The 13673-nt window shown below is 42.3% G+C and overlaps 1 protein-coding gene across 2 annotated transcripts in view; it reads left to right on the forward strand.

Annotated features, from left to right (window-relative positions):
• Positions 1-13673, forward strand: part of GRIN2B (glutamate ionotropic receptor NMDA type subunit 2B) — a 215214-nt gene that overhangs the window by 81075 nt on the left and 120466 nt on the right. For both annotated transcript variants that reach the window (XM_040063362.2, XM_040063361.2), the window contains exon 3: positions 7115-7713. In XM_040063362.2, coding sequence (XP_039919296.1) covers positions 7115-7713 — 599 coding nt within the window. The remainder of the gene's footprint in view (positions 1-7114; positions 7714-13673) is intronic.

Raw genomic sequence — 13673 nt, forward strand, 5'->3', positions numbered from 1 at the left:
TTTGTTGCAGCTCTCAGGAACTTGGTGCTGGAGCACTTGGGCTGTTGCCCCTGGGTTAGGGCTCTGCAGCAGATCTGTTTCTACTGCTACAGAGTGGTTAATGTCCAATCCATGACTGTGTATATGATGAAACTTATATGTGTAGGTAATGTCATTATACATATGAATTTGGTATATCTGTTATCATTTACCGAGGTAACAATTGAACTGTACTAACAATTCTAGACTCTTCATTGCAATTAGTAGCCATCCAGGATCGTGGCTTCCAGAGAAAGCCTAGACAGTTGACAACCGTTCTCCTAATTAATTTATCACAGTGTATCCTCTCTGTCTTTCTATCAGTGGTGACATTGAACTGGGTGTCTTGCTATCACATATCCACCAATTTCTGTAACAATCAACTCTGAGCTATGTATCCTTCTGTCAAATAAGTCTAGTGTGTTCAGTAATTATTGCAATAACAAGGGAGGGAACTGATAAAAGAAATGTGGTTATATAAACCACATTTCTTCATCTAACAGATTTGAACTTCCTACTGATAGCACATTCCCAGGGCAGCTTGGAGGATTTTCACTGAGAATGATCCACTCATCAGTGAATCAGAACATGGGAAAAGGATTGCAGGAGGTCATCTGCTATGCAAGTCAAAAATATTAGTAACCCGGGGAACCTATTTCAGTAAAACAGGAAAGTTTTGAAATCAGCAGTCGTTAGGAAATGACACAATCCAACATACTCCAACTTTACATTGAATAGGTTTTGCTGTGAATGTATTTGTGAAAATGTGAGTGTGAATATGTGTGTGAGATGCAGATATTCTGTTTTAGATGCCTGTTCCACCAGGAGGGCATAATGTCTGTAATGTCACCATGTTCTCATAGTCCCTACTGCAAGCATTCAAGAAAGGACTCACACAGCATGATACAGCACGTAATATAAAAGCCAGAGTTTTAATGTATTGAGTTGTTGAAAACTAAATAAAAAAATTAAATTTGGAGAGAAGAAAACAGACAGAGGATCCTGACTGTAGGCTAGCCTGAGGCAGTAATGGATTTGTGGTAAGATAAACAGAAGTAAATGAACACTTAAGCAACAAAGATCCTGATTTCCTGTCAGATATATTACAATGAACGGGACTCAGATATATAGGAAACTTAATTATAAGACGTTGAACTGTTGTGGCATTTTCCATCATGAACAGTGAAACACCCAGTGAATCAAGTATCCCACCAGGACTGTGACAAATAGGTACACAGTGGTGTTTCAGTTTTGAAGAAAAGAAACACATAGGTTGGGAAATGAAAGCCTGTGTTCTGTGTTTTCCCAGAAGTTATTTATTTGGTGCTGGCTGACTCCTTTTTGCAACCCGCCCTACACGCGCCACCCCCCCCCCCCACATTGTGTGGTCGGCAGGACTGAAATCTAAACAAGAGGCAGCCCTGTATGATTTGGTTGTTGGTCATAGAGTAATTTTGCAAATTAAGACTGTACTAAAGACACATGAACAGCTTTTCTTCTAAATCAGGAACATTCTAAATTTTCTAAACCAGAAGAGGCCTTTGGAAAGTGATAGTGGCCTGAGTCACTATGATCTGATAGGATCCCCTCTGCAAACTGGAAACGAAGGACAGACCCCAGTTGTTAAGTTATGGCTGTGCAGAAAGCCTAATGAAGCAGGAAATGGGGTTAAATATACAGATGTTCCCAAAAGCCTAATAAAAAGGTGCTACTAGCCTAGCAGCACAAATTGTATTTGTCCTGCACCTGTGTGGAGACAGCAGAGTAGGGCATTTTGCAATGACACGGTATATTTCTCAAAATCCTGGAAGCAAACAAGTGCTCTGGACTTGCTCCTTGCTTGAATTCCTTGTGCATGACTTGACACACCTTGCCCTTGTGGGGTCTGGCACTTTGACTGAAGCGAAAGGAGCTTGCCACCCCTAGCAAAAATGTGTTCATCACCAGCCACCAGAGCGTGGAGCACAGAACCAGATTACATATAGGTAGAATTACAGAATCACTAGGTTGGAAGAGACCTTCAAGATCATCGAGTTCAACCCAGACCTAACACCTCAACTAAACCATGGCACTGAGTGCCACATCCAGTCTTTTTTTAAATACACCCAGGGATGGTGACTCCACCATCCCCCCAGGCAGATCATTCCAGTCCTCTATCACTCTTTCTGTAGAAAACTTTTTCCTAATATCCGATCTGTATTTCCCTTGGAGCAATTTAAGATGCTGTCCTCTTGTTCTGTCAGCTGCTGCCTGAAGAAAGAGGCCAACCCCCACCTGACTACAGCCGCCTTTCAGGAAGTTGTAGAGCATGATAAGGTTGCCTCTGAGTCTCCTTTTCTCCAGCTAAACAACCCCAGCTCCCTCAGCCATTCCTCACAGGGTTTGTGTTCCAAGGCCCTCACCAGCCTCGTTGCCCTCCTCTGGACACGCTCAAGCATCTCAACGCTTCAAGCTTCTTCCTCTGGACATGCTTCAAGCATCTTCCTAAACTGAGGGGCCCAGAACTGGACACAACACTCAAGGTGTGGCCTCACCAGTGCAGAGTACAGGGGAAGAATGACCTCCCTGCTCCTGCTGGCCATAACATTCCTGATACAGGCCAGGATGCCTGCACAGAGGAAACATAGCATGCTGATCTCCTCACTTGCAAAGTCAGCAGTCCAGTACCATGGCTCAGTGAAAGGCTGGCCAGTTCCTCAGCATGAGTGGACCACTGCAACTTTTTGGGGAGATCTTGCATTCCTCTGCTTTGTGGATGTTTCCCAGTCTGCCCCATGCTGAGAAGCAGTTTTGCTCTGGATTGTAAGATATTGTTTGTAAGGCTGTAATTATATTTGCTTGTCTGGGGTATCTAGAGTGCCTGTTGGGAAGGAACTTGTGAGAAACGCTCCCTGGAGACCTCTCCTGCCACATCTGAGGTAAATGGCTTATTTCAAATGGTACAGCTGGAGGAAGGCTCCTGGGAGAGTTGCCTGCAGCCTTACCAAGAGCTCACATCTTCAGTGAGGTGTAGGTCAGACCTGGCCTGTCTGCAAGTCTGAAGAACTTAGAAGCATTGGTGATAGTCCTTGGTTGTTCTCTAGACCTTGTCCTACCTCTGCAAACCCTTTTCCATCCACCTATGAAATCACTAGTCACCAGTCTCCAAAAGAAGGCTTCATGGTGAGTATGTTTGTACCTTCACAATGTGCAATCCACCTTCTCATTTGAAGGGTTAAATGTGCAGGAGGAGGAGGCAATACTTATCCCAGCATCGGTAAACTTGGAGCAGATTTTCTGTGGGAAGCCATCTGTCAGCTGGGGAGTGGTGTTGTGTCAATTGATCAGCTCCACCTCCAGATCAGCTCTGCAAACTACAGATCCCTGACCTTGTAGGGTGGCAATGCGGGAGTACTGGGATCTCTGGAAGTTTTGAGATCCTGTAATGGAGCCTCTGCTCTTTCTGACTGTGTGAGGGACATCCTGCATCATCTTGCTGTCTCTTGCAGCAGGTAGCAATGGAAAGCCTGAGTTTGCAGGTAAAAGGGTTGTAGGAGAAAGACAAGCTTTTTCCTGTACCAAGGGGATTGTGTTTCACCTGGATGATGTACAATGTAAGGGACTTCTGATTAAAACTCAACCTATCCCTATCCCAAACCCAAATATACCTCCCAGTGGCAATGCTGAACCATGTTTTGGCTGTTTCAAGTTAAAAAATGTAGGTGGAAAGTGTAAAATTTCTTCAGGAGAAAAATAGGAACTTATAATGTTCTATAACAACCTGTAATGTCTAGAAGGGTGAAATACTCCTTTTTGGTTTTAGACTGTAATAAAGCAATAATGATTCTATAGGTTATATGTGTATAAAAATGGTAAAACCACCTTAGGTCTAGCTCCTAATTTAAAAACTTTTACTGTAACACTGCAGTGAGGTCAGTTTCATACTCTGATAGTTCCACTGTTCTGTATCAGTTGAGCTCCTTCCCTTTTTCCTTGACTTTTCCTCAGGCATGCCCAGAAACAAGGTTGGGAAGAAAACTGTGGCTTCTGGACATTTTTCTTAGTTTGCCTTTTTGTCCCTCCAGGAGGACAGTGAGTGAGATTTCTATCAGCAATTCTCCTGATTTATTATGAGAGGGGAACTTTCTTCTCTTCTATTGTCTGTCTTTCCTTCTTCACCCCTCTCTTAGTGCTAAGTCTCTCTGAGTGCTAAGCTGCTTAGGGAATGAAAAACATTTGGCTAGCCCAACTGTTGGGGTGATTAAGTGCCAAGAGACATCTTGGCAAACCAAAGTCTGGACTGGCTTGCGCCTCCTTAATGCTCTCATTTTGAATATAAGTTGCCTCTTCTTACTGCTTCTGTAATAGAAATTGTGCCAGCGGTTGCTCAAGAACAATTATTGCATGCACAGCCAAGTGGCCTGTGCCATTTGATTTAAAGTGGGGTGCTTCTGTTTCTCAGTGGAGTAGAATTGTTTTGCTGTGTTGTGATAAAGCTATTGATTTTGTATATTGATTTTTGATGTTCTGACACATGCTTCTAGTGAGGAGCTCTGAATTTTCTCCCCGAGTCTTTTGGGGCTGGATTCCCTTCGACAGTTAGGCAGTGCACTCATGTGGAACGAACTGTCAGCAGGCATTTTAGCTTGACCCTGTTTAAATTACTGGGAGGGCATTGCCTCCTGCACCTTGCCATCATGCCTACTAATTCCTGAGAGTATGTAGCCTCGAAATAGTAGTGGATTTACCATCTTGTGTTCCCTATTTGTCTCTGAGAAAGCAACTAGACAAGACTTCCAGATGCTGTGCGTCAAATGTTCCCATAATTCAATGACCAGGCCCTTCAGAACTTGATCTCTCTGCTAGAAGTGGTGAAAAATTGCAGTCAGTTCAGAGGCTCTTATGCATAAGTGTAGAAAGGCTGTTGTTGAACTTAATATAAAAATAAATACTAGTCATCGGTGTAGCTGTCTGGTTTTTTTCATGTTGCAATAAGGCTGAGTCTTCACACTCTAGCATTCAGTTTGCTACAAGTGGCTTTCAAAGACACTGTGAACTGAAGGGTGTTGGAGATGCTTATTCAGGATTTTTTCAAATTCTGGCAGATGCTGTGACAGTAGTTTGATTTTTTCCTCTGTCTTTTCTGATTTCTGCATAAAGACATAAAGTCTCTTTATATTAAAAGAGTCAGTTCTTTTCCTGAGCACAGTTTGGAGAGAAGGGGGTGAATTCCACTGATAAAAAATATGAGATGTTTACCATGTATTTAGCTGCTCCTATTTTTTTTTTTTTAAACTGTCTTCAGTTTGTTGCTGTCATCTTTTCCTTTTTCTTTTTGCATACATTTATTTTTTTCACTGAGCAAAAAGCAGCCCTAAGAGAACTTTCACTTGTGGGTAGTGAGCTGTATGGAGGAAGTGAACAGAGTTTCATCACCAAACCTCATAAGAGAGGCATGGGGGTCTGGGAGCAAGCACTCTTTGGTATAGAATGTGACCCATAGGGAGCTGAGGAAAGAGAAACAAGTAGCTTAAAGCTGGGTATGGGATCTGGCCTTTTTTTTTTTTTTTTTTCCCCTAGAGTTGCTGAGCTATAGCATATTTTGTCAATATTGAAATGGTTATAAGTAATCAAGACCTTGACTAAAGGATGAATGGATGATTGATTAACTACATCCCTGCTGAAAAACAGCTTTACCTGCCAGGCTGTAGGAGACATAATTTGGTAGAGAGCTGTTCTAAATGTGACTATCTTGATGCACAATGAGTTTTCCCAGGTCTCAAACTCCTGAGTACATCCTTTTGTACCTCTGGTCCAGTTTTACAGGGTTATTAAAAGAAGGTGGGACTGTTCTCATTCCTTAAAGTGGTGTTTGGATTTAGAGAACTTTCATATTATAATGGGAATCTCTACACAGAGAGATATAATTTAATTCTGGTTTTTGGTGGGTTTTCTTTTTTTTTTTTTTTTAAATTTGTGGTTGGAGTTCTTTTAATCATCTAATCCTACTCTACAGAATTCAGCAGGAGTTTGCAATTGATTTTAAAAGATAGAAGATAAATCCCTTAGAGAGCATATTGGCAAATACTTTTTTCCACTCCTTTCCTTCATGAATTGGGCAAAAGCAGGGATTTGCGTTTTTCTGGATATGTCATAAATTGAAAACCTGGTATGTAGTGAAATCCCAGGACAAAAGAGATTTCCACCAAGTCATTGGAGAGCTGAGATCTGTATAAAACTCCCTTGGAGTCTTTGAGGTTGTAAAGTGGTATTGCTCTCATTTCCTTCTACCATACTAAGTTCATCTGATTTTTGCAAAGATTAACTTAGCATGGGAGAAGGATATGAGAGCAATACCAAGAGAAATACTGACCTGACATTTCTCCAAAACATAGTGTCAACAAACTTCATCGTAGTTTAGAAATCGGTTTTATTTTAATGTATTTTATGTTATTCTGAGACTGACCCTTCATAGCTGTACTGAGAAGAACTGTGCAGAACTCTGCTGCTGCTGCTTGCTTTGAGAGGAGGTAGCAGTAGAAATTGTCAGAGCTATTTGTATCCAATGATTTTGCCTACTTTATTTGTACTTTGGTCTGGATACTCAAACCAGAGTGACTGTCCCAAAGTCAGTATCAAAGTGACTGTCCCAAAGTCAGTATCAAAGTGACTGTCCCAAAAATCAGTATCAAAACTGCTGTGTATCCTGTTTATTCTACATATAATGTTATGATAATCGTGCAATTAAAACTCTTAATTTCATGGAAATATTTTGTACGTATTCTGTTTTTCTGTCCTCACTTGGACATCACTTGTTCTCTGTGTGTTAAAATCAGGCCTAATAGTTGAAACTTTTAAGTAATTTTGGCAACCTGCCTTTAAAAGTAAAGTAAGGACAGCTGGTCATAAAAGGGATTTTACTTCCTTCTCACTTGCTTCACTTGAATTTTAAAAGGTTAAAAATCTTTAAGCTCTGGCCAGGATATGAAGTAAGATTTTGACTATGTGCCTACCCCTTTATGCTCAGTGGATTGACTAGGAATGCTGTTTATTTCCTTTGACCTATTCTTGTTTTGTTTTTTTTTTCTCTCTTCCTCTCTTTGACTTCCTATTCTAGGATGAGTCATCCATGTTCTTCCAGTTTGGCCCATCAATAGAACAACAAGCTTCTGTCATGCTCAACATCATGGAAGAATACGACTGGTACATCTTCTCCATTGTCACTACTTACTTCCCTGGTTACCAGGACTTTGTGAACAAGATCCGCAGTACCATTGAGCACAGCTTTGTGGGTTGGGAACTGGAGGAGGTCCTTCTGTTGGACATGTCCCTGGATGATGGAGACTCAAAGATCCAGAACCAGCTCAAGAAGCTCCAAAGCCCTGTTATCCTCCTCTACTGCACAAAGGAAGAGGCCACCTACATTTTTGAGGTGGCCAACTCAGTGGGTCTGACAGGCTATGGTTACACATGGATTGTGCCCAGCCTGGTGGCAGGGGATACAGACACAGTGCCATCTGAGTTCCCCACTGGGCTCATCTCTGTCTCATATGATGAATGGGACTATGGTCTTCCTGCCAGAGTAAGAGATGGAATAGCCATAATCACCACGGCTGCTTCTGATATGCTGTCTGAACACAGCTTCATCCCTGAGCCCAAGAGCAGCTGTTACAACACCCAGGAGAAAAGGATTTACCAGTCCAACATGCTTAACAGGTAAGGGAAAGAGCTAGGCCAGCTGTACAAAAGGCCAGTCAAAGATGACCTGATACCTGAATATTTCTGCTAGGGCATGTGGTGCTTTGAGGCAGCGGATGGTGTTGGCCAGAACCTGGGCAAGGGGAGGTGAGCTGAGGGTGGGATCCATCCACTCATGAGGCTGTGCATCATGAGTGCCAGGGTTGTCACCCCCCTAGAAAGCCTTCATACAACACAGAGGACAAGTCAGCATGAGGAAAAAGAATAATGAAGGCATAGTGCAACAATTTGAGTGTGCCCCTCAATGCACAATTTTTTTGTTTTCATAACAGCACTGAACTTCTTGGGGTGTCTTTGCATGACTGGGTCTGCAGCTCTCAGGTGGCTTCTTGGTGAAAGCAATAGGAATATTTTTGTTGAAGTCTAGAAGGCACCAGCTTCTGTTCCAGACGCTAGCAGTATGTGAACAGGTGTTCCTTATAGGTGATGGTTGTGTAACCTACCTGGAACAGTTTCATGGCAACTTTTGTCTGAACGCCAAGTGTCCTTCTGCTCTTCATTAGCTCTGAATTACAGGATAGAAGGAAGTGCAAAGAGACGTGGAGAACTAGAGTTGCAAAAGAGTTTAGAGCCATCACCTCTGAGCAGATCCTGCTTCATACTCAGAGCTTTTAAAGACCTTGGTTGTCTTAAGAATCTGGTTTACCTCAGAGGAAGGCTTATACTGTCACCCTCTCTTTGGCACTTCACTGGCCGTTGTCTGCTGGGTGTTTGGGTACTCTCTTGTGTACCTTATGCAGAAAGCCTAGTACCTCAATTAGAACAGCAAGTTTTTTCAAATTGAAAAAGGTATTTAAACATAAGGAAAACCTGCTTGAATAAACATCTTTTTCTCCAAATTCAAATTTTCCTAAGAAACTGTGCAAAGACATCTGTTTAAGGGCATAGGGAAAGCTTGTGGTGGAACAACCTCTAGAACAGCACTCTGATTACTAAATGTTCCTTTTTGTCCCAGATGGGGTTTTAGCATGTAGCAAAGCAACCCAAATAATTAGACAGGGAATCCAGATGCCCCCTGACCTGCTCAGCTGTCGTTGTCCAATGTTTTACATATAAAGTCCTTGGACATGTTAGATCCTTTCTAGTGAGAAAAAGAGAACCCAGGCAGTTGCCATCAGGCCACACAGAGCTCAGTGTCTTTGTTCATTTGTCATATTGAATCACTGAGCAGTGCAAATGTGATGGATTGATATGCATGCTGTGACCCCTCACTGTCAACTTAACTAGGCAGATAGAGGGACTAAGGGACAAGGAAGCAGATTTTTGCTTTGCCTCAACATTGGTGACTGTAAGAGAACTTTATTCTTTGGCCAAATATATTACCCATATTGTTATTTGTTCTTTGTCTCTATGATCCATTGGCATATTACCAGGTTTTATTGTTTTTATTTCCTGCTCCCCATGCTGTTTGTTTTTTTCTCTATGCAGGCCTTGAAACTACCAAAGGTGTCCAAAGTTTTTCTCTTTCCTTCCCAGCTAGGCTAGGGAGTAAGGGTTTTTTTCTGCTGCTCTTTTGAGTCATCACTGAAATGATTAAGCAGGGAAAATATATTTAGTGTATACAAAGTGATGAGAATTAACATACAGGCAGGCTATTGTTCTACCTTTCCAAATGAAGAGGGATTTTGGGGGGAGCTCTATTGTATCTTTTCAGCAGTTATTTAGAAAACAAAATGTTCCCTGCTATGTGATGCAGTGTTCTGCAGAGACCTGCTAATGAGTTCTGTTGACACTCTGTTAGCCTATGCATAACATCACACCCATATAGCTATGCTGCTTCAAGGACCCGACATAATCTCTCTGCATAGCACCTTTTTGCATTGTTTAGAAGTCACCAGCTCAGAGACTCTTGAGTGTAGATGTGACAGCACTGTTGTGCTGTGTAGATATGCCCTGAAGCCTGGGCACCCCACATGAAAGCAGCTCTTGTCACTTTTGAAGATCCTAGCTTTCTTTTCATCTTCATGTCCCAGATCATGCTCTTTCTGCTCCCTTGTCTGCCTTGGGTACAGCATTCACAGGAATGGGTGCAAATATGTGTAGATAGACCCAGCTTAGTTTGGGTACTGACTTAAGTCTGGCTGAGAAGCACAGTCAAATTAGTCTGTGCAAAGTTCTGGTCTGCCACTGTGTAGATTGCTGCAGGCACCTGAGCTAACTCAGAAGTAATTATAGTTTTGTAGTTACTTGTGAGCACAGTGCATATATTCGCTTTGCCTCACATGGTACTGGCCTGTGAGGGGGCTTGGACCTTGCCTCCTTTCCCCCCACCTGCCCATGTTACCACCCTCTCTGTATTTCCAAGTGAGATGGTTAATTTCAGTGGGTTGGGTGCTCAGTTCCATATTTAAATCAAATTACTTTCAGGCACCTTTTGAAGTTTAAAACCTAGTGGTGTCTGAAATAAGCCATTGCTTTTACAAATCCAAGGATTCAATAAAAACTGGATGGCTACAAGCTCAGCCTCCCACCTGTAGTCTGCAGAGGAGGAGAGGCAGAGGAGAAGCACAACATGTGGAAGGAGGCAATCATGAAGATGTGAGTTTACCTCATGAAGATGTGAGTTCACCTCACTGAGCCAAAACCCACAGAGATTAATAACTGCAATCTGTGTTCATACCTTCAAGTTCCATTGAATTTGCTGGAATTTACTATGTGCTAAGCTTTAGACCTCTCACGATATGCTTTGTCTGTCTGGGATATAACAGATTCTGCAGACCTGGCTACTTCATGCTTTCCCTAACCCCTTCCACCTATTTTAGGATCCCACAGTACTTGTGCACTGTGCACACCAGGTAGCAGCAATACCTGTATGTCTGGAGCATGGTTTGGCTCATTTTGGACCGGACTGCAGGTTCTGAAAAGCTATTTTAAGCCTTGCTCTGGACCCAGCAATACTATATTCAGCCATCTGCAACTTACAATTCCCCCTCCACATGCCTACACAGAGTAGAGAAATGCATGTATGTGGGCTTGATGTCTGGGGAAACAAAGTATATGTGTATGTGACCTCAGATAAAGCATCACCATGTAGCTACTGTTTCAGAAAGTCTTGAAAGTAATCCAAAGTGGTCCAATTCACTTCAAATCCATAGCTGGGGAGGCAATTAAATAAAGTCATGTTCCCATTTTATTCTTTGGCGAGTGACACTTCCAGCTAAAAAAGATGTGTAATTTAGTTCAGCAGGGACATACTATACATTGACTGTGAATTAGTCATTTCTCAAGATCTTCCTTTGAACTCCGACCATTTCTTACTTTTTTTTGTCATCTTTCTAAAAGAACAGGTGTTCTGAATGCAGCTAAAATCAAATGGTCTTGCTCAACATGGTGTCAGTGGTTAACTGGGTGTATAATGGAGTAAGGAGAAAATGAACTGAATGTTGTTCAGATTCTCCATATCTTTCCTCCTTTTTATACCACTTGTTCATTTTTGCAGGAGCTTGGGCAAATAATCTTTTATTTGAAGTATGGCTGCAAGCACAAAAAGAAACAAGACAGACTTATCTAAATGCCATGTCTTGACAATGTAGGTGTTTGGTCTGCATCTTCTTGTATCACTAATGGTCTCATAGCAACTGTTTCTGTCTGTTTTGAAACTGGTTCTCTTTTGTGTTAGACTGGAACTGCAGAAGTATGATTTAGACCATTGAACATTTTGGATTTTGTCCAGTAAGTGAACCTGCTGATGAGATAACTCCACTAAAGAGCAGTAAAATGATACTTTGAGAGCGTTTTGTTCTACAAGGTTTGTTAGTTATATTTTTGAATTATTTTTGAGGAATTTTTCCTCTATGAGGGATTTATCTCAATTTATGCTGATAACAGGCCTAGGTGATAATTTGGAGTCCAAATATCCAAATGCTGTTTCCCAGTTCAATTACAGTCTTTAATTCTTTGTTCTGTTTGTAATAATTACCTATTCATTTATTCCTTCATTGTCCCAGAAAAAAATCTGGTCTGAATTTTTCAGTCTACCAAGTTTATAGTTATCTCAATATCTGGTCTTCTGAGCACTCAGCAAAAGCACTGTGTGCTCTGCTCTTTTCTACTGGATGAGAAGATCTCAAAGGTTGAGAAGAAAATGCTCAGATGAGGAGTTCTTACCTCTTGGCTCTTCCTAGTAGAGTTGCTAGGCTTCCAGGCATCCTGCAAAGCTCATCTTTTTTTCCTTCACCATAGCTACTGAGGAGTGAGTGGGCAGAGGTGGATGTGTTTATAGGCAGCCTTCTGCTTATTTCATTATTTTAATTGATGGGACAGATTTCCTTGAGCTCTGGATTGGCGCTTCTCATTACATTTTAGAAATGGGAAGAAATAACTAAATGACAGAAGTATTCTTAGGAGTGGAATTCAGAGATGAGTCATGAGAAAAGAATATAATTTCTGGCACATATTTGAGGAATGGAAGCTCAGCTGTTTCGTATGGATATTCACAGTCTTTGGGCTACATAAGTTGTGGTTTTATTGTAGCTTTCAATGAGACCTGAGTTCTTTCTCCTTGTTGTCATGGCTGCTTGTGAATGCTGGGCTATAACTATTAGTTTGTCATTCTAGGGTTTCTAATGAGGTCTCCACTGATTGGCTTTAATAGTCTCTCATTTAACACTAGGCTGCACACAGCAGATTTCATTTTCATAAAAAGTGCAGTGGAGCATTTGCTTTGGAATTAAAATACAAATGTGGAATTATACCACCTTTGCAAAGAAATACTTTTAGAGGGAAACAAAATTAGGTTCAATACTGTATCTTAGATTCTTCAAATAGGGAGACAGCTAGCAAGCTTGCTCAGTGCATTTTTTGGGCATAACACTTCCACTCTGGGGGAAGTAACATTCATATATAGTTTTACCTTGCCATACAGATAAGAAATGCAGAAGAACCTTTGATGAGTGCTTGGAAACTGTTTTCCCTGGAACAACCAAGGCAAGTTCTGTTCTCACATGACTGCATTTCCCTAACAGAGACTAGGAATTGCTGGGGCCTAGATACCTGAACAGTGAGTCAGTGAGCAGAGAAAAATCTTGCAATTGGGTTGTACAAACAAATTGCTCCCCTGGAAACTCAAGACCATGTGAGCTGAACATATCCCTAAAAATGTGCAGTGCCCCTTCAGGGTATTGTGTCATCCTGATACCTGTGAGCAGCACCATTCCCTGTTTTCCCCAGGTCAGTGCCAAAGACCGTGCCCAGGCAATTTCTCTCCTTGTTTCTCTGGTCTCTCTCAACCCACTCTCCTGCCCTCTCTTCTCTAATAGTGGCAGCCATCACCGTCCATGCCGGACACAGGGGACATCATATGCCATTTGCAGGTATTGCCATGCTCTGTGTTGTCTCCTAGCTGAGCAGGTCACACACCTTCACACAGTGCAGTAGGGGAGTTGAGGGCAGGAATGGACAATGGACCATTTGCACTGCTCTTTCTCCATTCACAGGTTTGTCAAGTTACCCTCATACTAAGAGACACCCTGTCTCGCTCAGTTTGGCAGGGCTACATCTCCCTGCTTGGCAGCTAGCTGGGAAGCCCTGCTCCAGCCCTCGAATCCTGTGGTGCTCCAGTTGTGGCAGGCACAGTGTTGGAACTTGCTTCTTAATGGTGGGTAGGTGGTGAGAGAAAGTATAAGTGGCATGTTCCCAAGAGTGCAAAAATTGCCCTTTTCAGAAACTTGGAGGGCAAGGGAGCATATGTAACTTTTGACCTTTTGGAACCTATAGGCCCTTGTCTAGTTAGCAACTCATTATGTTCCCACTGGTTGGTGAGTCCTGCTGCCACTGCTCTCAGACTGGTGCAGAGTGGCAGCATGTGGCATGAGTGCTGCTCACAGATTAGACATCCCTGCTGCTGAAATCTGCTTGACCTGTCACTGTTCCAGCAGCAGCTGGAGGCTGGGGCTGGCCCGTACCTCCTGCCTCTGTCA

Source organism: Hirundo rustica, chromosome 4, assembly GCF_015227805.2.
Source record: "Hirundo rustica isolate bHirRus1 chromosome 4, bHirRus1.pri.v3, whole genome shotgun sequence".
In the NCBI taxonomy this organism is placed as follows: Eukaryota; Metazoa; Chordata; class Aves; order Passeriformes; family Hirundinidae; genus Hirundo; species Hirundo rustica.